This window comes from Loxodonta africana, chromosome 8 (genome assembly GCF_030014295.1).
Source record: "Loxodonta africana isolate mLoxAfr1 chromosome 8, mLoxAfr1.hap2, whole genome shotgun sequence".
NCBI lineage: Eukaryota > Metazoa > Chordata > Mammalia > Proboscidea > Elephantidae > Loxodonta > Loxodonta africana.
In genome coordinates this window covers 61,016,182-61,042,260 of record NC_087349.1, presented here as the reverse complement: position 1 = coordinate 61,042,260, position 26,079 = coordinate 61,016,182, and the positions used below count along the sequence as shown (strand labels likewise).

The window sequence follows — 26,079 nt, the reverse complement described above, 5'->3', positions numbered from 1 at the left end:
CTCAAAGTGACCCTATAGGACAGAGCAGAACTTCTCCACACAGTTTCCAAGGAGTGCCTGGTGGATTCGAACTACCGGCCTTCTGGTTAGCATACATAGCTCTTAACCAGAGGCAGAAAACACATATATTAAATGATGATGTATCATTTTCCAAGGCTAGCTAAAGAAAATCCATATACATCTTTGGAAAACATGTTGGGGTGGGGAGGGACAATATTTTAGAATCTTGAATTAGAAGAACAAAAATTTCTCAATAAATAACTAGACATACTGGATTTTCTTCTTCCCCACTAACACAAAATTACATTAAATGGGCAAATGTACATATTTTACGTTGTTCTCCTCCTAAAGTCAGGTGACATCAAACTGGGAGATATAGTGAATATATATCAAAACTGAAATTTATCCTTTTAGTCTGAGAAGATGAAGTTATCTCTTTTTACTCAGGAAAGAAGATTCTCTTTAGGAGGGTACATATACCGAAGACCTACATTGAGATTCAGAAGTAGAAGCTGAGGAAAATCAACTTTGTCTAAAAAAAAAAAAAAAAAAACAGTTTGGCAAAGACTTCTGTGATGCTATAGGGAAAAGGCCCTGCAATCAGCTCCTGTATCGAGTCAATTCCAACTCTTAGCGACCCAATAGGACTGAGTAGAACAGTCCCATAGAGTTTCCCAGGAGCAGCTGGTGGATTCGAACTGCTAACCTTTTGGTTATCAGCTAGACTGTTAACTACTCACCATCAGGGCTTCCCTGTAAAGACTACAGCCTAGGAAACACAAAGGGACAGTTCTTCTCTGTCATATGGGGTCACTATGAGTCAGAATTGACTTTATGGCATCCAACAACAACATAGTGAATGCTGGGTGGTGCAAAGAGTTATGTGCTCGACTAACAAAAGGTTGGTGGTTCGAACCCACAGAGGCGCCTCAGAAGACAGGCCTGAAGATCTGCTTCCGGAAGTTTTATTGTCCTGCAAAAGACTTTATTTGATTATTACTTCAACTATCTCTAATTAATTCAGAAGCTTTCTGTTGTAACTTTTTTTTAAGCCTCATGAAAGTGAATTTTGTTTGTCTTAGCCAATTTGTTATTTGGAAGGAATGACTGTTAAGTGACCATCTAATAGTCAACTCTTTCTTTTTTCTGAAGAGTTACAACCTGACCTTTGAATTAAGTTGACAGATTATTAATTAGATCTGATAAATACTTTATCTTTGAAATTCAATATCCATCTTTAGATAGACAATAAAAACATATTAACAATAAAAAAGATTGATCAAAAGTTGTTTTCCCATATTCCTTAGCTAACATGGCACTCTACGTACCTGAAGGAGGTATTTCTTCCGGGTATATTCCACTGGCCAGTACAAAGAAGAAGGTGCTGAAAACTTTCTAAGCTACAGTAAGTTCTATGGAATAAAACGACTTCATTCTAAAAAGATTTTTGACAGTCCTCTCCTCTGCACTCTGATTTTTTCCTATGAATCAAGTTCTTAACATGCTTAAGACAACATGAGTTTAGATATCTCACTTTTGGATTTTTTTTTTTTAATCTCGTAAAATCAGTTGGGATATATTTTAGTCCTGTGTTACTCACATTTCCTAGTTACCTGGATTAATTGATGTGAACAACAACAATGGCGCTTTGAAGCGCTCGGGTGCAACAGTGGAAATGATCACATTTTTTAGTTAATGAATGAATTGCTCTTTCATAAGAATGTGTTTATGGAACTCATTAGAGTATTGCCTTGATTAATGAATTCCCTGGGAAAGAAAGGCCTTCTAAGAAGTTGGTTGTATTAAAAACCTAAACAAACAAAATGCTCAGAAATGATGGGAAGCTGAGCTGCCTGTGAAGCCTCCATGCAGTCTCTGCCAGCGGCAGCTCCCCTGACAGCACAGACGGCCCACCCTCGGGGAAAAAGGAGGCTTTTGAAGTCCCTCCCTTGTCTGCCTAGCAAGCCTCCACCTGCTGCACTGTCTCCCTCTCTGTGGACGCTATCAGAAGTCATATCTGATCAAGAGAGAATCTGTATCCTCCTCTTTCACTATTTGGTGGTCAGTTAACCTATTCTACTCTGACAGTCTTCTAACAAAAGGGATAACTCTAAGCTAACCTCTAGTTGTGGAATGAAACCAACCCATTTTTTTTTTTTTTTTTAAATGAGTGTTAGAATTTAAACCTGGGTAAACTTAACTCAGTGGAGTTCCTACGTGGTATGAATGGTTGATGCACTCAGCTGCTAACCCAAAGGTTGGATGTGCATATCCACCTAGAAGTGCCTCAGAAAAATAGGCCTGGTGATCTATTTCTGAAAAATCAGCCTCTGAAAACCCTGTGGAGCACAGTTCTACTCTGACACTCATCGGATGACCATGAGTTAGAATTGACTCCACAGTAACTAGTTAAGCCTCTCTGTGGCCTTGGAGAGGGGTCTGTCATACACACCAGGCTGGCACTTGGCTGTTCCTGATTTACACTTTGCAAGGACAAAGTCAGTAAGTGCAGGTAGGACAGGTCTGCTTCCTACTGAGGGTCCTCACAATTGGTTGTCATAGTTTTCAGGCCCTGAAGAACCTATGTCCAGTAACATTTCCAGAAAATCTACATGAGGGGTTTGCCGCTGGGAGGCACAGCTAGGTTTGCTAAACACTCCCAACAACCTTGAGAAAGATCAATTGTCCCTGTGAAAACTGGGGAGGGGCCGATGGGGTGAAGGGCCCTAGTGTCACTGCCACTCCTATGTACTTTGTCACCAGTTCTACCCAGGAACACCCAGTCCCCACCAGGGCACTCCACCTTAAGACCATCTCTCCGCCCCAGCTGAGTGCGTTGGAGTCCTTTTCCCCTTCCCTAACTTTACCTAACCCGGGTTCCAAAGAGCAATTCAGAAACCTCCAGCATCTGAACTGCCACAGTGGAAATTCCTGAACCCCTCCCTGAGCCAAAAATCCTCATATTTAACAAACTCCCTGGGTGATTTTTAGGTGCGCTCAATTTTAGAATTCCTGTTGCCACATCTGACAAAAATTTTATATTTTGGGGATCATCCGGTTTTATTTTAGTTAGCATTGAACAGAACTTATCTGAGATCCTTGAACACCGCCTGTATCACCTACACTAATTCTATACCCTACACCTCCTCCAGTCAATTGGTTCTAATGAAGCTGTAAGGAGCCCTGGTGGTGCAACAGTTAAGTGCTCAGCTACTGACTGAAAGGTCTGCTGTTCTAACTCCCCAGAGACTTCACGGAAGGAAAGATCTGGTGATAGGCTCCCATAAAGATAACAGCCTAGGAAACACTATGGGGCAGTTCTACTCTGTTTTACAGGGTGGTTATGAGTTGGAACTGACTTGATGACACACAACAACAACAGTGAAGTTGTATATTATTAAAATGCATCCTCTTTATAGATATATTACTGAATTCAAGTGACCTCTGATCTGTTCGTGAATTATCCCTACTTGGAAAAAAAAGCTACAAAGTGGGTGAATGATGTAAAAATTTTAAAGAAAGATAAATGATAGCAGCACTAGAAGATAACTTTGTAAGCATACTTTAATTTACTGCTGATTTCTAGAAACTTTACTACGTATCAATGTAATTCCTCCAAATTCATATACTTGAAAATAATGCATATTTGGGGGTAACTATGAACATTTTGGAGCCCCGGTGGTGCAGTGGTTAAGAGCTTGGCTGTTAACCAAAAGGTCAGCAGTTCGAATCCACCAGCCGCTCCTTGGAAACCCTATGGGGCTCCTAGGAAACTCCATCCTATAGGGTTGCTATTAGTTGGATTTGACTCGATGGCAATTGGTTTGCTTTGGTCTGGTTTATGAACATTTTAATTCTTTCTTCTTAAATAACTGCTAAAAGGGCACATTTTTTTCAGACAGGTTTATATGTAGGTGGGAGGAAAATATATACTTTTAGCCATAATAGTCTAGATATGAAAAAAAAAAAAATCTTACAGCTGGTTTCTAATGTAGATTAGAAGTTACATTTTATAGAATATTTTTGAGGATGCATTTGGAATGCTAGAAATTTTTCTTCTCCAAAAATGTCAACATAACATTTTAAACTAGGGCAGGCGTATTCGTTACCTAAATTTGTATAAACTGCAACCGAGGCAACTGGGATTTTTCTCTTTTTTGACAGAACATTTAAAGATTATAAAAACGTTTTCTTTATGGATATGCTGGTAACTTCATAAACAATTAAAATCTCTAAATCACAGCTCGAAATACAGATTGGATTAATCAGAGATGAGATGAACTATGTAGAATATCTTTTAACCCAGCCCCTCCCCAAAGGGCAAAATGCAGTCATTTGACAGGTGCATTTCTGATGAAAGCTATATTGTTATATCACCCGTAGTGAAAAATTGTGGGATTGTATGTGCTCACTTGGGAGAAGAAGGCTGACTTTAGTCAGTCTCCATCTTTTCCTGGCCTATTTCTGGGACAGACACAAAATGGGAATCTAGAGGGATATGTACTGAAAAAAAAATGAGAAGGGTAGCAAAGGAGTAGCTAGGTAGCCGGGAAGAGGAGGAAAGATGACATCTGGAATATAATGGAAACTGGTAGGGTTAGAGGATTGGGACTGATCTGCAAAATTTTTCAAAGAAAATAGGGCAAAGGGAGAAGGGGAATCAATGAGGAATTGACCACTGACAGAATGAAATGGAGAACAGAAAAAATTCAGGAAACCAGTTTTTTTTTTTAAAAAAAAATAAAACTGTAAAAAATGAGAGCATGGTGGGAATGCTTCTAAAAGAAAAATATTCTAGCTATTTCCAGTAGCTGAATCTGGGTGTGTTTGGCAGAGGGGTTAGGCAGAATAATGGTCCCCTCAAAATGTCAGTGTTCCAATCCCCTGAACCTGTGAATATGTTACCTTACTTGGCAAAAGGGATTTTGCATATGTGATTCAGGTAAGGGACCTTGAGGCGATTATCCAGGATTAATCTAATCATGTATGCCCTTAAAATCAGGGAACCCTTCCCAACAGGAGAGATTCGGACAGCGAGAGAAAAAATGATCCAATTTTGTTGGCTATGAAGATGGAAGAAGGAGGCCATGAACCAAACGCTGCGAGCAGCCTCAAGGAGCTGGAAAAAGGAAGGAAACAGATTCTGCCCTACAGCCTCTAGTAAGGAGCACAGCTCTGCCAATACCTTCATTTTAGCCCAGTGAGGCCTGTGGCAGACTTCTGACCTACAGAAATGTAAGATCATAAATTCATGCTGTTCACTTTTCTGGTAATTTGTTACAGCAGCAATAGAAAATGAATACGCTAGACCATGAGGAGGACCAAGGCGGCACAACGGCCAGCTGCTTTCTGTATCAGAAAATAATGTCAAGACCAATGGTCATGGATTCAATTGTGTCCCCCCAAAATATGTGTCAACTTGGTTAGGCCATGATTCCCAGGATTGTGTGGTTGTCCTCCATTTTATGATTATAATTTTATGTTAAAGAGAATTAGGGTAGGATTGTGTGACCTTATGCAGGTCACATCCTGATCCAGTATAAACGGAGTTTCCCTGGGTGTGGCCTGCACCACTTTTTCTCTCTCACGGGATAAAAAGGAAAAGGAAGTGAGCAGAGACGGGGACCTCATACCACCAAGAAAGCAGTGCCAGCGGCAGAGTGCTTCCTTTGGACCCGGGGTCTCAGCACAGGGAAGCTCCTAGTCCCCAGGAACGTTGATCAGATGACCGACTGTGAGGAAAAAAAATTTCTCTTTGTTAAAGCCATCCACTTGCAATATTTCTGTTATAGCAGCACTAGGTAACTAAGACATCAATCGACTGCTTTATTATAAGCCCTAACCCTGTTTGACTTCATGCATCAAGACATATTCAATACCTATGTGTGTATCAAAGAAACATTAGAATAAGCTGCCTTCAACAATATAGTCAACAAGGACAAACAAAGGCTTCCTGTAATTCTATTTGTTATCAACCTGACAGAGGAACATATTTCTGAAAGGAAGCCATAATTCTTTTCCCGGTCATGATTTAGAGTGGCCTGAAGGCCGTGCTGCCACGTTACCCGCGTGTACAGCCTACCAATTAGGTCAGAATTGTCAGCAGCAGTAAAGGAATTGAATTTGAAACAGTGTATCCCAAAGTGTGCATGAGTGCATTTGTACTTTGAGAGCAATATCACAAGCTGATTAATATAAAATACATTATTTGTGTCATTTAACCTCAAGGTTACCCATTAACTTGATCTTTTATGCTAATAAGCCTTGCAAAACACATTAAGCCTGAAAGAGGAAGCAGGAAAACTATGACATTAGTTTGCAACAAGGCCCTTTCAATTTTCATCAGTGATAATGGTGAGGAAGAGAGGCGAGAGGGAAGTTGCAGAAGAGAAAAGGAGGGACGAGAAGATAAGAATAGGGAGAAAAGGAAGAGAAAAAAGAAATATACAGGAGGAAGATTTATAGATGACTCTAGTGCTAAAAACACCATCAAATACATTATTTCTTTGATCCTCCCATCAGCCATGTGAATTAGTAAAAAATTGTTATTACCATTTTAGATAAATGGATCTGAGGCTAAGAGCCAGTGGAGACTCAAGCCAGGTTTTACAGGTCCAACATTGTTTCCAAGATGACATTCAACTTCTCTCTGTCCAGTTCCCTATTATCTTGAAATTGATTTTTTTTTTTTTAAGAAGAAGAAGAAAGGAGGTTATATGTACAATTCAAGGTGTTTTTTTTTTTCCTCTATTCTAGAGACATTTCCATTCAGACCCCTCCACTCACTTCCACCAGGGCTAGCCCCAGGAAAGAGTATTTGACTTCGGTTTTCTTTATACTCCTTTGTCCACGTTTTACTCCTTCAAGTATCAAATGACACCAGTGTGTCTGTCTCCAGGACATAATGCAGTCCCCAAGCTGCTCCTCACAGCTACCCCAACTTATCAATGAAGAGTGAGCAAAAACAGCTCCTGGGGTATTGGGCCACTCGGTGAGGACTCTCAGTCCAGAATGTCTGCCTGAATTCACCACATTTGGGCCTAGAACATACACACTTGGTTCACCTCTCCCCTGACCTGAAAATATTCATGTAGCAGAATCCTTGTCCCAGAAGAGTCCTCTCAAACATGCGCCCCCTTCTCTTAACTAGGACTCAACCTCATTCAAACTGCACTGTAGCTGCACTACAGGCTGATTCATGTTGAATTTCACTACTGCCTCATAAAGATGGGCAAAAAGTTTAGGTGTGTCCAGGAGAGCCCAAGTGCAGTGGTAAAGTCAGGGGACAGGTGGCCAAGAAAACTATGGACATCTCCCAGTCACCTGAGTCACTTCAGAAACTGGAACTTCCTTTTCTAAAGGAAAGGCATCCCAGCAGAGGCCATCGGCCCTCTCAACTTACACCTTAACTGGCTCAATGTGAGCGATAAAGAAAAATCCTCACATTTGTACAGAGCTTCACTGTTTATAAAAGGCTCTCGCATCCATCAGTTCATTAGTATCCCCACTTGATTCATGAGATCCTGAGGATCAGGAAAGTTGATGGAATTACCCAAGGACCCTGAACCTGATAATTAGCTGTTATGGATTGAATATGGGGCCCTGGTGGTGCAGTGGCTAAGCTTTTGGCTGCTAACCAAAAGGTCGGCAGTTCAAAAACACCAGCAACTCCTTGGAAACTCTACCCGGCAGTTCTATTCTGTCCTATATATAGGGTCACTATGAGTCAGATGTGAGTCAGAATAGACTCGATGGCAATGGGTTTGGTGTTTTTTTTTTGGTATTGAATGTGTTCCCCAAAAAGATATTGAAGTCCTAACTCGCCATACCTGTGAATGTGACTTGTTTGGAAATAGGGTCTTTGAAAATGTTATCAGTTAACAAGAGATCATCCCCGAGTAGGGTGGGTCCTAATACAACCTGAGCAGTGTCTGTTAAAGAGAAGACCCAGATACACAGAGGGAAGAGTGCCATGCGATCACCAAGGCAGAGACTGGGGTTAGGCTGCAGCTGCCAAGGAACAGTTAGCACTACCAGAGCCTGGGAAAGACAAGAAAGAATTTGCCCCTAGAGCCTTCAGAGAGAACGTGACCCACCGACATCCTGAATTCAGACTTCTAGCCTCCAGAACTGTGAGAAAATAAGGTTCTGTTCATTAAGCCACTTAGTTTGTTGTACTTTGTTACACCAGCCCCTGGAAACAAATACAGGACCCCAGTCAAGACTGGAACCCAGGTTTTCTGTCTCCCGGGACAGAGCTCTTCCTTCCCTTCAACTATGCAGGGAAATGCATGTGTAAAAGAAAATGAAAATGTGGAATGTGAAATATAATAGCATAATACTAACAAACACCTTTAAGAGAGTTTTCAGTGAACTCATTGTCTAATGTTATTTGCATATTTTCCACTGAAATTATGATACTGTATGACAGGGGTTGCTATGAGTCAGAATCGACTCGAAGGCATTGGGTTTGGGTTTGGCTTTTTTTATGACAGGGACATACTGTGTGACCAGGAAACCCTGGTAGAGTAGTGGTTAAGAGCTACGGCTGCTAACCAAAAGGTCGGCAGTTTGGGTTTCTTTTTTATGTCCTGTCTAAAAAAAAAAAAAAATCTGTCTAGATTTAAGTAATAAAAGCAGATTTATTTTATTGACTATTATGCACTATCAGGAAGCCCTGGTGGTGCAGTGGTTAAATGCTAGACTGCTAACCAAAAGGTCAGCAGTTCAAACCCCTCCAGCTGTTCTTGGCGAGAAAGGTGTGGCAGTCCGCTTTCTGCTTCTGTAAGGATTTAATAAAAAAAAAAAAAAAAAAAAACCTTGCTGTGGAGTTGATTCCGACTCATAGTAACCCTATAGGACAGAGGAGAACCAACCCATAGGGTTTCCAAGGAGTGGCTAGTGGATTCAAACTGCCAATATTTTGGTTAGCAGCCAATTTCTTAACCAACAGCCTTGGAAACCCTATGGGGCAAATCCACTCTGTCATATAGGGTTGCTATGTGTTGGAATTGACTTGAAGGCACACAGCAACAACATGCAATATCCTTAGGCTATTCAATTTAAAACAAGAAATGCAGGTCAAAAACAAAGCTTATGCTGTGTGAATACACAGTAAATCCATATTTTTCTCAATTGTATTTTATAAATTTAATATATTTTACTATTTAAAAATGTATATTTCACAATTTTAAGTATTTTTCTACAGCAAGGTTTCTCAACTTTAGCACTGTTGACTTTTTGGATCAGATAATTCTTTGTTGTCAGGGGCTGTCCTGTACAGTATACAACTTTAGTAGCATCTTGGCTTCTACCCATTAAATGCCAGTAACAAAAAAAACCAAACCTGTTGCCATCAAGTCAATTCCAACTCATAGCGACCCTATACAACAGAGTAGAGCTGCCTCTTAGGGTTTCTGAGAAGCAGCTTGCTAGATTCGAACTGCTGACCTTTGGGTAGAAACTACCAAATCATGACAATAAAAAAATATGTTCAAATATTGCCAAATGTGTCCTGAGAGGCTAAATCACCCCCACTGAGCATCACAGCTCTAGATCCTAAAGTGTAGGTACCTCCTAATGTAATTACATTATCTGTGTGTCTTTTTCCTTACAATGGTTTTCATTATCCTTAATTAAAAGATAGCAAGATAGTATTGTGATTTCAACAACAAAAGCAGTAAGATTTAATGTGCATTTGCAAGAAGGATGACAGCTGAATAGGTTTGAAAAGCCAACCTTTCGGTTAGTATTCAAGCCCAAACCATTTGTGCCACCCAGGGACCTTTGATATCAAAAAGGGTGGACCAACTCTAACCGAAGAGTTTCGTGTGTATAGGTGAAGGCCATGCATTGCATGGTCTGCATCCTACATTCTAGAATTCTCTGTAATCACAGTAGAATATTAAGACCTAGTTTATTCTTTTCTTTTCTGTAGGATGACTCTCCATTTAGGAAAAAGTATGGGTGCTAAACCTACTCACTTCTGAGAAAAAGTATGACAATTAAATCAGGTGTCGATACAAAGTCATTTGGATCAGCCCATGCTTGAGTTTGTAATCTAACTTCAAAGAACTGTATTATTATGCAGGAAAATAAAATAAATACAAATACATACACAAAACCCTAATAGTTCCTTATAATCTGATAAATTTTAATATCAAGTTAAAAAAAAACCTCTCCTCTATTTCTTCCAAGGGAATATTTTTGAGTCTTTTATAAAAACAGTTACTTAACCAAATTTCTTAAGTTGCAAGAACAGGGCTTGGTGACCAGTTGGATTCCAACAATCTATGTCCCATTTCTTCTGGAGGAAAAAGACTGAAGGCAGAATGGCTAAAATAACCAGTGTGATTTGTTGTATTATATCTTCATGTTCCACTCAGCTTCTGTTTATTAATATGCACTGTGAAGACCAATGAAAAGGATTGTGTTAATTGGCTTTTCATCTGGCAATGAAAAAGGTTAAAGCTACGGTGGAATACTTTGAATGCTGGACCAGTGACCAACATGTACGTTTTTACTCTATTTTACTGGAACACAATTTAATGTGTGGAACAGGGTGACTCACTATCTCAGTTTGTCGGTACTTCCCTGGTTTTAACACTGAGTGTCTGATGTCCCAAGAAACCCCTCAGTCTTGGGCAAACCTTGACAGTTGGTCACCCTGAGTTACAAGTTTTTGACAGAGTATTTGTCGAAGCTAACTTCTAAAAATGTTTTCTAAGAGTTGGAAAGATAGGGTAAAAACCATTCCCTAAAGCAACCTTTTTAGAGAAAAAAATGATTTTTACTGGTAGGAGAAAGTAATCAGGTAACACTTGGCGTTTGGAATATGCATCTAACTAGCAGTGAGGGCCTGTATGACTCCCAGGTATTTGCTGCTGCATTTGTGGAGACAAGCATTTCCAAGGGCAAGAGAACAGTGTGTCTCCAAGTGCTTCATTTAAACAAGGACACGCTGCCAACTTGAAAGGAAATAAAGCCCACACTTTGTCTATGGGGGGATCCTGCAGTTATTCCCCTGCAAATTTAATTCAAACAGGTATTGAGATCTGAAACATGGAGATATCCACAAATTAGAGGGTCCTTGGTTTTTAAAAAGGAAAGAAAAGAAATCCAGGCCACAGAGAGCTATCTCAAAGCAGTACTAGTTTCTTTTCATGTTAATCACTAAATTGCTATGAACATGTTTTGAAAGTATATACTGTGAAAAAAAATTCATGAATCTTTATAAGAAATATGCATATTATACATTTTGCTGCTTAAAATTTTTTTCAAGGAATTCTATTTAATTAAAAAAATAACATAAGTGTGCAAAATGTGCAAATCAATGCTATTGCCATACTTTGCTTCTAGAAGTATTAGTTACACAAATATGCCATTCGGCTAGTGTATTAATGAAACCTAAAGAAATTGTTATCATTCAAAACCACACCTCTTCAGAAAACTACCACCTTAAAATTAAAGGATTTACTTAAATCTCTACTGGAAAATGGTATATTTCCAAGCAGTTAAAGAATCTACATCACTCATAAAACTGGTGATGACCCTCAAAATATTTATTATATGTTTCACTGTAGGATGTACTCACAGATCGTACTCAAGCCTATTCACTACATATGAGAGATTTCTGTGAGAAATCATTTTTATTTGACTTATTATGATAGGGCCCAACTCTACCTATAAACAGAAGTCCCTAAAGGAAGTGTTACTATATTTAAATACAAACTTAATTCTGCAATGGATAGGAACACTTGTCATCACAGATTACGACAGAACTTAGGAAAATTAGTCTGGAGGCTGTCTTCTAATTACCAAGTTCTAAGTAAGCTATTTTGTCACTGTAATTGTTATGGCTTAAACTGTCCATTGTCAAAAGATGTGACCAATGGGAATAAAAATATTTAAACCCAAAATGTTTAAGGGAATTCTGAGTGATGATATAAGCTCAAGTACTGTTTTTCAAATTGTATGTGCTATTGGCATCTGCCAACAGTTTAAAATACATAAGTTACCAAAATAAACTTTACCTTTTCAGCACTTCCCTTGTAAAACCCCATTTCAAATGTAAGGGTTTTAAGATAAAAGCTTTTAATTTAAGGTAGCATTGAATTCCTTTTTAGTAATGTAACTGACAAAGTTTACATTCCATGTAGACCATATCTTATTTCAGATCCTACAGGGTTAACCCTACAAGATTTTGACAGTAGTGTATTCTGCGAAGTATTTCATAACAAATTCAGTAGTGACCACCTCTAGACATATGAAATGGCCACATTGTATGTCTACCCTGAAAGCTCCAGTTACACAGAATATTATAATTAGAAATATCAGGGATACCCAGTGTCATGCCACTGGTTTTAATTAGTTACATGTAGATTACATTAACATGGCCTAAAGCCAATAGATGGATTAGAATGAAATAAAAGAGTGGCTGAAGTTAAACACAAACACACAAACACAGAAAATATGGCACCATATCTTGAAAACAAATGCGTAACAAGGCTGAAACATGGTATCAGGAAAAGTGATCTGAAGCCATGTCCTGAAGTGGTTTGTGCTTTAGAGGATTTTTTACCTAATTGGTCAACAACTCTTCACTGTGGCTTCCTTCTCTAGTTAAATCCTGGACTGTAGGAATGATACAGCTTCAGCGGAAGGCTTCACTGCTCCGTGGAGACCAAACAAAAGGACCAGCACTATCAACTCAGGCTGACAAGTGACTACCCCAGGACCAGCTGAAAAATCCAGTTCAGCTCTTTTGCATAAACTTGCACCGACTGGCTTTGAAATTAATTATATGACTCTGCCTCTACAAAGTTTAGGTTTAAAAAAAAATTTTTTTTTTGTAAGAGCATCAGAAAGCTTTTATACTACATATACACTTACTCCAAAAGCTGAACCAAATTGACTCCAGTTGATAGCTGGTTTAAAAAAAAAAAAATTGGCAAATCCAGCCATCTGAAAACAGGGCTTGTCAAAGGAACAGCATGCTAATGTGACATTATCCCTAGTAGCTTTACGGTTTTCCAGGCAGGTCCAGTTTTGCCACCAGTATTGTAAAAAACAAAAGAATATACTGGTTTTCTATATGCTACATAATTTAAAATAGTTTTCTAAAAACAAAGTCTGATAGTATTTAAAGATCTTTTCTAAAACTATTTAAATCCAAAATATAAACCATTCTGCATCAAATTTATAGCCACACTATGCTAAAGACACCCACAGTTTAAAAAAAAAAAAAAAAAAGCAGCTTTGATATTTGTTCTTCAGGGGAAGGCTAATAATCTTTAAAAAAAAAAAAAAAAAAACTTTTTTCCCCCAGAAATTATTAAATCAAATTAACCTAGTGAGGTGGCTTGTTTTAATTTGGCCCAAGTATTACTATTTTGGGGTTCTATACAAAACCGTTTTGGGTATCTACTATGTTAGATTAATCTAACAAAGACAAAGAACCTAATAATTGCATCTTGCTACTTAAAACTGAAGGATATATTTATCAATTAAATTTTTTTTCATTTGCCTTAAAATGAATAACGATAATGACTTAAAATCATAAGACAAACTACCTTGTAAACATGAAAGTAACTCTATTGTATCAATGATTTTCATTTTAGGCCCTTGTCATATTACCATAAAATGTTTTCATGGGAAATTTAACAAAGATATTTTTATTCTGTAAAGGAATAAGAGACTTGTTTGCCAAAGCTATTTGAGGTTTTCCATCTGTCATTTTCCATTTCTCATAACCTTATTTCCATATTACAAAATGTACAAGTACACTTTGCCTTTCTATTTTAGAAAGACTGGTGTGTATACTTGTGTGTGTGTGTATGTATCTACACATATACATACATCCATATACATAAACTCTAAGGGCAGACCAATTAGATAAGTCCTCTGGAGAAGGCTCTCTGAACGGTATAAAATGGCATCTTCAGAAGCAAACAACAAAACAGTTTTATAACCCAGCTGCTGCTAAAATGCTTATAAACAGTCACTTAACCATTTATTGCCTATTTATGTTTTCAGAATATCCAAGATTATAGAAAAACTTAAGACAATATCTCATAAAAATCGTGATGAGTGATGGCTGATGATTTAAAAATAAACCTCCATATTATAAAAAGTCATGTAAATTTACCTTTGAAAGAAAAAAAAAGTTTTACTATTAAAATTAGAGTTCTTTTAATAATCCTCTTTGAGTAGAGAAATAATTTTCAAACTTCTATTTTCCACTGTCATGAAAACCATCTTTTCTTGGGACTTGACAAGGTGAATTACAACAATGCAAACAGAATAATTCTTTGGAAGGGCTGGTCTGAAGGTTTAAGTAGACTTTCATTGAATTCCTGAATTTTTATGCTGTGAGATTCACTTATGAGACACTGAAATGTAAAGAATAGTGCAGACAGTTCAAACTATTATTTTCAGGCACAAAAACCACATAATTTTGTACAAAACTTTGATTTTTTTATTTGCGAAATTAAAAATATGGTATTTTATATATATAAACTTCTATTCCTCTATAAATATAGATGATCTTGTGACAGTGAACAGAATAAATGCATACCAAATTCAAAAACCATAGTCATTTTAGGGTATGACACATAAATTTAGTTCCTAAGTACCACGTCTGATAAACTGTTGAAGTCTAAAACAATACAATCAAGAGGATTGTTTTTCTCCTCCTTTTCACAGAGAACTGAAGAGAATATTTTAAATGGCTTTGAAAGATTTACATTTGACAAATTTCTGTAAATCTGTAAAAGGAGCACACAGGATTGAGCGCAGCAGACCAGCATATATTTTCCTTTAGCATGCATGTCAATATTTTGTTTGTCTATTCAAAAAACCTAACCCCATCAATTTTTCCCTCTCCTTTACCTCCTGTAATATTACCAGGTTATTATTTGTGGTGTCTATTTTCCCTCCCTAGGGGGTGTGTTGCTGAATAATAACCATAATAATAAGTTGAAAGTGTACTACTTTTACATTTTAAGTTTGTGATATATGTCTCATTATTGTTTTATTAAAAACAAAACAATAGCACTTCATTTGAAGGAAGTCCATTTCACTGAAATCTTCAAGTTTTCATATCCAGTTTGTTTTGCTGTCCTGTTAATGAAGGCAAAAAAATCCACTCCTTAACAAAGCTTCCCAGGTGACCTCAATATTTTCATTTTACGGAAGGGTAAAATCTAAATGCTTGGGCTGCCTATCCTAGAGGCTGGCTGCCAGGCATCAGTACGCAATTAGAATTAACATTTTATAAACCCCATCTTCAGTCTATCCCAACGCACACAAAGCAAAGTACCTCTTCACAAATCTCAGTAACCACATCTTTCCATGATGCTGGCCAAAACCATACCATGTTCTACCCATTGCCAGTCAAGTCGACTGGACGCATACAGACCCTGTAGGACAGAGGAAAACTGCTCCACGGGGTTTCTAAGGCTGTAAGCTTTACAGAAGCAGACTGCCACATCTTTCTCCTGGCTGGTGGGTTTGAACCATCCACCTTTCAGTTATCAGCCAAGCGCCTTAAACACTGCACCACCAGGGCTCCTATCCCAGGTTTTAGACACTAGGAACTGAAATGACCTCATGCTCCAAATTTTAGACTTTAAAAAGTTTGGCATTGGTTATCCTACTCACCCTCTAACTTACTTAGGTGGAGGGAGGGAGTGTCTGGGCATTGGAGGCAGCGAGAGGAAGGCTGGGACTGCCAGCATGCAAACCCCTGGGCCACTACAGAGCTGGGAGAGAAAGTTCTAGACATAGAAAAGTTACCTTCAGAAAATCAAAGGGACAGGCCTTCAAAATCTGCCACCCAGGCGAGGGCGGAGCTGGGAGGGAAAGGGGAACACCCCGGACTTTGGAAGCTTTGCGGAATTCTGTACCTTAAGAGCCCCCACCCCAAACACTGAAAGGAAGGGGAGGAGGAAAGAGGAGGCGGGAAGTGACCCCATCAGAGCGGCCCAAGCCGCACCCCCGCAGGGCTGGACTCGCCCTGGAGCAGGTCTTGGGCAGACCGAAGGATGCACCCTGCGGCAGGGAGGGGTGCGAGAGCAACCAGCGAGTGCAACGGGTGGATGCGCTTGTTTTTCCCCTCTGTAGAAATCTGAAAAGGGCAAGAAGAAAAGCCTCAAATAGATAAACTGCTCTAAATAATTAAAATTAAAAAAAAAAAACGCGTGATTAGCTGTCATTTAAATACAAATATACTTACAAAAATCTTACACAGGGTATTTACAACCATGAAAGTGTACAGTCCTGGTAGGAGAGTGAGAGCGAGAGAGGACAGTCCATCTCCCGTCTCAGCAGTCGGGCCCCTTGGGCCCTCTGCCCCCAGGGACGGATGCTTTTGCAGGAGCTGCGTTGTTGAAAGAAGACTGTGAAAGTGAGTATTCAGTGAGGAAGCCGGGCTTGCAATGGACTCCTCGGGGCCAGCTTTTGGGGAGTGGCTGGGACCGGGCTGAGGGCTGGGAATGGGCTGAGCTCCCCGGTCTCAGACGGTGGTCTCCCCCTGTTTGCTGTTGGTGAGCCTGGTGTAGAATTTCCTCCAGGAGTTGAGGGTCTTGCCCGACCAGATCCAGAAGCCTGACGTGATGCCCACGATCAGTGTCATAAGGTACTTGATCATGAAGACTGTGAAGTCTGGGCTCATGGGCGGGTGAGGCGGGGCGCCCCCACCCGCCTGGAGGTGGGGGCAGGGGATGGCGTAGCTCTTGCAGCTCTGGGCCACCCAGCTGCGCTCCCACTGGTCCCGGAAGGCCTGCTCATAGAAGTAGCAGGCGATGACGATGGTGGCTGGCACCGTGTAGAGCACGCTGAAGACCCCGATGCGCACCATGAGCTTCTCCAGCTTCTCGGTTTTGGTGCCGTCGTGCTTCATAATGGTGCGGATGCGGAAGAGCGACACGAAGCCAGCCAGCAGGAAAGACGTACCTATGAATAAGTACACGAAGAGAGGCGCCAGCACAAAACCGCGCAGTGCGTCCACGTTGTTAAGCCCCACGAAGCATACCCCGCTCAGCACGTCGCCGTCCACTTGGCCCAGCGCCAAGATGGTGATGGTCTTGATGGCCGGCACCGCCCAGGCGGCCAGGTGAAAGTACTGCGAGTTGGCCTCGATGGCCTCATGGCCCCACTTCATGCCGGCCGCCAGAAACCAGGTGAGTGACAGGATCACCCACCAGATGGAGCTGGCCATGCTGAAGAAGTAGAGCATCATGAAGAGGATGGTGCAGCCCTCCTTCTTGGTGCCCTGCGCCACCGTGCGCGCTCCATCCTCGGTGAACTTGTCGTTACACACCACCCGGTCCTCCAGCAGGAAGCCGGCAATGTAGGCCACGGCCACAGCCGTGTAGCAGCCAGACAGGAAGATGATGGGTCGCTCGGGGTAGCTAAAGCGCCGCATGTCCACCAGGTACGTAAGCACCGTGAAGAGTGTGGAGGCGCAGCATAGTACCGACCAGATGCCGATCCAGGTGCGCGAGAAGCGCAGCTCCTCCGGCCCAAAGTACATGAGCCCGTACACCTTGGTTGGCTCACAGGGCGCCCCGCAGTCCTTCTCCCCCAGAAAGTGGTAATTGAGGTACGAGGGTACCTTGAGGGCACGAGGGCACGAGAACTTGCCTCGGTCCGACGCGCCGGCGCCCCCCAGGAAGCCGCCTCCGCCGCTGCGGTGGCCCCCGCCGCCGTACTGGGGATTGCTAGTCCAGAACTCCGGCAGCAGCGAGGGCGTCGGAGTGCCTTTGTCGGACGTGTTCTGGCCCACGCACAGCTCGCCGGCGCCGTGCACCGGGAACTTCTCGCACTTGAGCGTGTCGGGCCACTGGAAGCCGAACTTGTTCATGAGCGCCTCGCAACCCTGGCGCGCGCGCTCGCACAGGGAGCGGCAGGGCGGCAGCGCCTGCTCCAGCACGGTGCACACGGGCGCGTACATGGAGCACAAGAAGAACTTAAGCTCAGCGGAGCACTGGACCTTCACCAGCGGATAGAACTGGTGCACCTCGAGGCCTGCGTCCTCCTGGTTCGTGTGGCCCAGCAGGTTGGGCATGATGGTCTGGTTGTACGCGATGTCCGTGCACAGCGGGATGGAGATAGGCTGGCAGTAGCCGTGGTCCGGAATGGAGATGCCTCGCTCGCCGTTGTACTGTTGCCCGCTCTGCTGCTGCTGAGGCGGCGGCGGCGGGGGCTGCTGGCCTGGCCCGGGCCCTTGCCCCGGCCCCTGGCCCGCCGCCTGAGCCTGGACCCCCAGCAGCAGTGGAGCCTCTAGCAGCCAAAGCAGCAGCAGCAGCCGGCGCGCCAAGCGCCCGGGGTCAGATGGGGGGCGGCGACCGTTGCCCCTGTCCCCGCTCCCCTCCGCCGCCCGCCGGGCAGGGAGCGCCCCCACACAAAGTTCCCAGCTCCCGCCGCCGGCGGCCTGGGACTTCTTAGGCGCCTCCTCCTCAGCCATACTTTTTCGGCTCCTTTCTTGGCGCCGCTCCGCTAGAGCTGGCGGTGGAGCGGCGGGCGGCGGCTCTCCTTGCGCCCGGGGCGATCTCCTCTGCGCCGGTGCCCTACGTCGAGCCCCAGCCGCACTCGGCCCGCTCCCCCGGCTCCCGCTCCGCGTCCCGCAGCCGCCGCCGCCGCGGAAACTTGCGATTCATGAAGCGCGGGCGGCGGGGACAGCCTGGGTGGCTCGGGCGCGCCGGGGTCGCGTCCTGCCTTCCTGCCCCTCGGTTCTCGGGCTCCTGGCTGGCGGCGCCGCGCTAGTGGCCGCGGCCGGGTAGGGCGCACAACTCTGGGCAGCCCAGCGGCCTCGGCTCCCCCCCGCGCCTCCGCCTCCTTCTCCGCCGCCGCCGCCTGACCATTTGTGTCAATCCCTCAACTCGCTCCCTCTCCTCTCTCGCGCGCGCCCTCGGACCAGTTTCCAGGCGCCCCGCAGTCTGTCTTTCACCAGGAGGGAGGAGCCTTGAAACCGACGCGGAACTGGATGCTCAGGGACCGTCCCCCAATCGCGGCACCGGCTTTCCGGCGCAAAGGGCACCAGCCGCCTACTTCCCTGGGCGAAAGCCGGCTACCGGCAGGAGGAGAAGGAGGGGAGAGGAGGAGGGCGTAGTGGTGATGCAGGGGCACTGCTCAGGCACAAAGAGCAGGTTTCCTACGAAGCGGGACAGGCTTGGTTGCTTTTGCTTTTGCAGAAGAAAGGGCACTAGGACAAGTAGGAGAATGGTCCCATATGCTGCTGGAAATAATGAATAGGAGCCGGCGGACCGCGCGACTTGGCTTTTCTTTCTTTTATGCGTTTTCATGTTTAAAAATCCTACTCTTCACGCTGGTTACAAACTGCAAACCGAGCGCTGCGATCAGAACAGATGCCTTTAACTTAAGGAGCGCACGGCTTCCCTTTGAGTTCGTGTCTGTCGAGGTTTTGTTTAAAATATTAGTCCAATAAATCCTAGAGCCCCCAGCCTGGGTTTGGCGGGCTTTGGATGCGCCATTTCCCCCATGGAGAAGTTATCGGGATCCTGCCAAGGGAAGAAAAGCAACACCCACAACGAAACAAACACAAACTTTAAGAAGAAAAGTCAGAAGTGCGGTCGCTACGATCCTCCTTGTAGTCAAATTCTTTTTTCTCCTCTTTAGTCAACTCAGACACAAAAGCAAAGAAAACTATACATTAAATATTTATAGATAAAAACTTGAGAACACGACGAGGAGGTGGTGGGGGCGCCTCTTAGAAAGAGTCCTCCTCCAGCAAGGAGGAGAGACCCCAGAGATGGCGCTGGCCAGAGCCACGCACGCAGGCAGCCCGGGCCCTTGGGGGACTGCTAGGAGCCTTCCGGGAGCCCGGGGGACGCCCACCGCTCGGTTGAGACCCCTGAGAGTGTTTTACCCTGGCCAGTAGGGTTCCACAGGCTGGGCTGCTGCAAGTCTTGGACCGGTAGGCTGGGCTGGGGACGCCAACTTCTAAAAAACGGAGTTAGAGAGCAAACTGCTTATTTCCTTCTTAGTCCCAAAGTAACACTATCCATCTAAGGCAGACTTACATTCTTCTTGTTGGTGTTTCCGTGTAGGATTTTTAAAAATGATATTTTAGCTACGTGTCCCAATTTTATCAGTAAAGTGCTGTTATATTATTAATTGTACCAAGAATTTGTTGACCTATGATTACAACTCTATCTCGGGATACATTTCTCTATTTTCTATCATTCGTTTATACATTGTTTTAAAAATAAAAATTTACCAGAAAAGCCAAACGCATTGCTGTGGAGTCAATTCCCACTCATAGGTACTGTTAAGTAGCAGGGTACGAAGACGAACAAGACATGTCCCCAGCTTTAGAGGAAGGCGCGGTACAATGGGGCACAGACCTGTAAACCAGTTGTCACCATGCTGGCCCCAAAACTGACAGAGCACAGGGGAAGCAACCACCTAATGTGGAATCCAGGTAGGAGTGGGGGCTTTAATGGAGAGGTGAGTGAATGGTGCAAAAGATGGGAGCTCAAATGTTCCTAAACAGCTGAACTTGGGGCAGGGGGGAGTGGCTGGAGAGGTGAATGTGGCCAGGACATTGTGGGGAGAAGCAGGAGAAAGGATCTCATCCCATACTAAAAAGAATTTTGCATCAAATTATATAGACAATAGGAAGCTATTAAAAGTTAACTTTTCTCAGGTAAGCAAGCAGTTTAAGAGGATAAGATTTATACATTGGAAAGATAACTGGCTTCAGAATGACTGAAAAGAGAGAGCCTGGGGCAGGCTGTCGCTGGAAAGCTTTAACATTAGTCTAGATATAAAGGTCACTAAAGATGGGTGTTACTTGTAAGGCATGCTAACACAACACTGAATTTTATCATCATGCATTCTCTCTAAAGAATGTGTAGTCATATCTTTACCTGTTAAAATGACATTTGTCCCAGATACATGTATTATTGTTTTTTAATATCCATATTTTTTTTATATATGTAAGCCAGTTTCCGTTGAGTTGATTCTGACTCGTAGTGATCCCGTGCGTGCAGAGTAGAACTGCGCTTGTTAGGGTTTTCATAGCTGTGAACTTTTGGAAGCAGAGCCCCAGGCCTTTCTTCCAAGGCACCTCTGAGTGGATTTGAATCACCAACCTTTCGGTTAGTCACCTAGAACTTGCTAATTCATTAAATGCGTATTTGTTTTAAAGCATTTCTGAATTCCTAGTTTTTTAAAAAAGAAAAAGCAGCACCGTTTCTAAATGTACAACAGGTATCATATGTGAATGTGTGTGTGTGTGCGCACACGAGCACATTCACACACTGGCAGTAATCCATGAAACATTTTGATGTCAAAAAGGATGTTGGGAAGCACAGGTGCTCTCTGAGGTCCTTTTGAACACCTACATTGCATAACTCCGTTCGTTTTACGCTTCAGCATCCTGATCCGTAGGCTCCCATGGACACTTTTTCTCTAGCTCTCCACCCTACTGCTCCTTCCTCTCCTGAACAGCACGCCATGCTTAGGAACTTTCCTGAGCCATCTTCCTTCTACCACCCCTCTCTCATAAAACCTTATCTGTCTCATGTTCTGTCCTCTAAAGGCCATTCTACGTGCCTGGGCTGGCTGAAAAGTGAATTGATTCTAATATATTTATTACCAAGGGTAATCACATGTGTTGAGCATCCCTCCCCATCATCACCTCAGTTGCTTCCCTATCTCACCCTCCCTGTGGGGGTAGAGATATGCTGCACCCCCAGGACCTCCACCCGCCACCCTAGGGGCAGAATATTCCCTGTGGTAGAGTGCCAGTTCTGTTCCTCAGAGGAGGCAATACTCAACTGGTTCAAAAGCCCATCTGTTGAAATTCTTGAGCTTGTTTTCTCTTCTACCCCACAGTGAAGTTTAGAGTGGAGGCTTAAGTAGTGACCTTGCCAGGGTTAAAAAGAAAAAAAAAAAGTGTGTGTGTATATATATATATATTTTTTTTTTTCCCCCCTACCAGATCAAGATGCTGGAAAGAACCAAAGACATTATCTAGGAACTTGTTCATTTTATCCCATTTGTAAAGAATACTAGGCCCAGAAATGTTAAGGGATGTGCCTCGAGTGGAATGACTTTGTTTGGTTTGAATTTTAATTCTTTCCATCTTCATTTTCAGGAGCCCTGTTGGTGCAACGGTTAAGTGCTCAGAAGCTAACCGGAAGATGGGCAGTTTGAACACACCAGCCGCTCCGCAGAAGAAGGATGTGGCAGTCTGCTTCCGTAAGGATTGTTGTCGTTCTCGTTGTTAGGTGCTGTGGGGTCAGCTCTGACTCATAGCGACCCTGTGCACAACAGAACAAAACACTATCCGGTCCTGTGCCATCCTCACAATTGTTGCTGTGCTTGAGCCCACTGTTGCAGCTACTGTATAAATCCATCTCGTTGAGGCCCTTCCTCTTTTTCGATGACCCTCTACTCTACCAAGCTTGATCCCTCCTGATAACATGTCCTAAGTTTGTGAGACGTAGTCTTGCCATCCTTACTGCTAAGGAGCGTTATGGTTGTACTTCTTCCAGAACAGATTTGTTTGTTCTTTTGGCAGTCCATGGTGTATTCAATATTCACAATTCAACACCACAATTCAAAGGTGTCAATTCTTCTTCTGTCTTCCTTATTCATTGTCCAGCTTTCACATGTACTGTAAAGATTATAGCCTTGGAAACCCTGTGGGGCAATTCTACTCTGTCTTCTAGGGAAGCTATGAGTCAGAATCGACTCAACAGCACTGGGCTCATTTTGTCAGTTATGTTCCTTTTTGTAACTATTGTTCTTTTATTTAAAAAATATCAATTTCTATACATGATTCCCTTCTATGGATTATATTAAAAAAAGACCTTGTAAAATAAAAAAAAAAAAAATTCTTTTCTGAGAGCTGTCACCCAAAGCTTTATAAAAAAAACTAGACTTTCTATAAAATAATATTTCATATATCAAACGTCTGCAATACAGGGGAAGCTATTAAAATCAAGAACAGCTCAGGACTGTAAGCAACAGCAACCAGTGCTATGGAAGGTGTTCTTTTGGGGAGGTAAGGAGGGCATTCGGTAACAAAATATTACAGGAGAAATATGAGCAGCATATTTTTACTTTAGACAAAAATGCGTTATTTTCTCAGGATCTAAAAAGGTTTGTGATCTACAGACAAAAATTACTAAATAAGTGTGAACTATTATGAACTTTGTAAAAAAAAAAAAAAGGTTTCAATTAGTCAAACTGTAAACATAGCCTGAATTCTACTTGAACTTGGTTCATCAAGTATTAGACCTGTGTGATCTCAGTCAAATTCTTATATCAAAGATCTTGTCTTATCAGGCCTTTCCCAAATCTTCTGAAGTTTCTTCAGACAAATATGTTAGGCTGAATGTGGATAATTACCAAGGATAGAGATCCAATTCCAATTAGATTCGGTTGAGTGCACACAGACACACAAGTACTCAGGTGAATGCTTCAACTATGACTCCTGGACCTTAAACTTTTAGACGAATTGTTCTGCTGCTGGCTTAAGGATGGCAGCCTTAAATTGTCTTTGTCGAATAATACCTATTATAACACAGGTTCGACTATATTTTTGAGCACCTACCGTGTGTACTTAGCATTGTTTTGCTTAATGTACACTAGGTAAACATGAGGCATTGGTGGTTCAGTGATAGCATTCTTGTCTTCCACGCAGGAGATCCAGGTTCAATTCTGGGTCAGTGCACCTCATGTACAGCCACCACCTGTCTGTCGGTGGACTTCTGTGTTGCGATGATGCTGAACCAGCTTCAGCAGAGCTTCCAGACTAAGACAAACTAGGAAGAAGGGCTTGGTGATCTACTTCAAAGGATCACCGTGGTGCGATTCTCAACGGAGCGGTGTGCTTGAGGCTTGCTCAGTGGCAGCTAACAACAACAAACACTAGGTATACATACCTTGTATCATTCTTTGAGGTAGGTGCTAACATTCTCCATTTAATAAATGAAGAATCCAAGACCCAAAGCAGTGAAGTCATTTGTCCAAGATCCCACAGCCGGTAAGTGCAGAAGTAGGCCTGTGTCAGGCCAAAGTCCATGGATTAACTGTGTAATAACACTATATGAACATGTCTGCTCCTAAAAATTATACAAGAAAACTATGTTTCTGAGTATAGATCATGATGACTTCTTAGTATTTAACGTAGTTTTCTATCTCAGGATGTGTATGGTAGAGAGATATGCTGGGACTCACTGATGAGCTAGACCACCATTTCCCAAATTGTGTTCTGTGAAATACAGTGTCTCCTCCAAGGGTGTTTTGGGAAATAAATTTGTTCAGATAAATTCAGAAAAAGGCCATACTGTATGTCCTTATTGGTGATTTGCATTAGCCTAATAAAATCTGAAAGAAGTCATTATTACACAAATCTGTTGTTGAGATTGGTGAGATAGTTCTTGGATTCACTCACACAAAGCTTCAATTTATAGACTCTCTTTGAAAGGGCCATCATATTTCAACAGTTAACTTTCCCTACAGCAATTTATCAAAAGAGATAGTTTGATTATCATGACTTTTATCACTTACAACTGATTTATATCAAGATCTTAAACTTACTATTTTTTTGAGTCAGCCCATAATTTGTTAAAAACTACATGTTAAACATAGTGAGACCCAAAAAATGAATATAGGTGGGTGTGTTTAGTAAGTCTAAAAATGAATCATGGATTACTTGTACATAAATCTCATGAAACATTCTTGTGGAAAAAAATACATAGAGATGTGAAAGGAAAAAAAAAAATACCATTACTGAGCTACCAGCAACAATGTTGGGTAATAATTACCCAAAATTTTCTTGTATTTCAAAGATTAACCTATGAAAGAAGATACTGCTAAATATATTACTTAAATCTCAGTTTCTCAAAACCACCCTATCTCATGATTCTGCTTTAATTAGGTCTGTTGTCACTGTACAGTTGGAAATAGCATATACTATCTGGGAAAACTTTTGCAAAACACAGTTATTTGCATTAGACTTAAATCTGTACTGCCCTGGGAAAGAAATACAGATGATCCCTTGTAAATTAAAACCTTGTGCCTCCTGTGCTTGAAGAGTCCTCTCTGATTGGCTATGCTGTGGGGAGCTGAGTTTGGAGTCATTTTGGTGCAGAAAGAAGTTTTTAGGAGACAAAGTCAGACTTGTGCCTCTGTAAGTGAGCATTTCTGCTATCCCTTCTAGGTAAGTTGACATTTCTTGTGTATGGGGGGAAATAACGTTATACATCTTTTAAAATCACTGCCTGATCAAATTGTTTTCTTTTTGTTTGTTTCTTGCTTTAACCTGAAATCCCTTGGCTGAAAGTAGCATGCAAGGCAAGCCATGGTTTCTAGGGCTTTGGTATGATTTCTTCTTGAAATAACATCTTTTGAATTATGATTAAGAACAAAGGGAATTGAGTATCTGTTTATAGTAATGGAAAACTTGGCAATGAATACTGGTGATGGTTGCACAACATGACTGATGTAATTGGTATCACTGAACTGTGATGTAAAAAATGTCGAATTGGCAAATTCCATGTTGTATATATTTTTACAACAATAAGAAAAAAGAATAAACAGAGCATGCATCCAGGCATTTTCAGATATGATAGTATTTCCTCTGGCCAGGGTGAAGAAAAGCATTGAGTATTTCTACTTTATTAGAAATCTAAAAGAAAGAAAATAGTGTTTCCCATGAAAGTTGTCATCATATCATGTTGTTGTGAGTTGCCATCACGCCTCTGTGTTCAGCATCACAACAACACATAAGCCTCCACTCACAGCTGGTGGCTGTGCTTGAGAGGCATTGGCCAGGAATGGAACCTGGGCTTCCCATACAGAAGGGGAAAGTTCTACCACTGAAGCACCACTGCTCCCATTATTGTATTGTCGTGCCTGACTTAATCTTCACAACAATGCTAACTTGGGTAGCAGGGTGATCATCCTCACTGAAGATGCGCAAGGAGTTTGTTTGCTCGCACATCCTGTCAGAGGGACAGCCAGGAGTCACAAGCAGTTACCACACACATTACCACAACTGTATGCCCAGGGAAAGGATATAGATTGTACCACTTTTTTAAT

General features: G+C 42.3%; 1 protein-coding gene across 1 annotated transcript; it reads right to left on the bottom strand.

Annotated features, from left to right (window-relative positions):
• Positions 1 to 13,369: 13,369 nt before the first annotated feature.
• On the bottom strand, positions 13,370 to 18,921 carry FZD1 (frizzled class receptor 1). The gene has a single exon (XM_003407154.3). The coding sequence runs from the start codon at positions 18,464 to 18,466 to the stop codon at positions 16,514 to 16,516; it is 1,953 nt and encodes a 650-aa protein (XP_003407202.1). The 5' UTR covers positions 18,467 to 18,921; the 3' UTR covers positions 13,370 to 16,513.
• Between the last annotated feature and the right edge of the window lie 7,158 nt (positions 18,922 to 26,079).

Bases quoted from the DNA above. Each gene is read 5' to 3' on its own strand.
- FZD1 (XM_003407154.3), bottom strand. From the start codon at position 18,466: ATGGCTGAGGAGGAGGCGCCTAAGAAGTCCCAGGCCGCCGGCGGCGGG.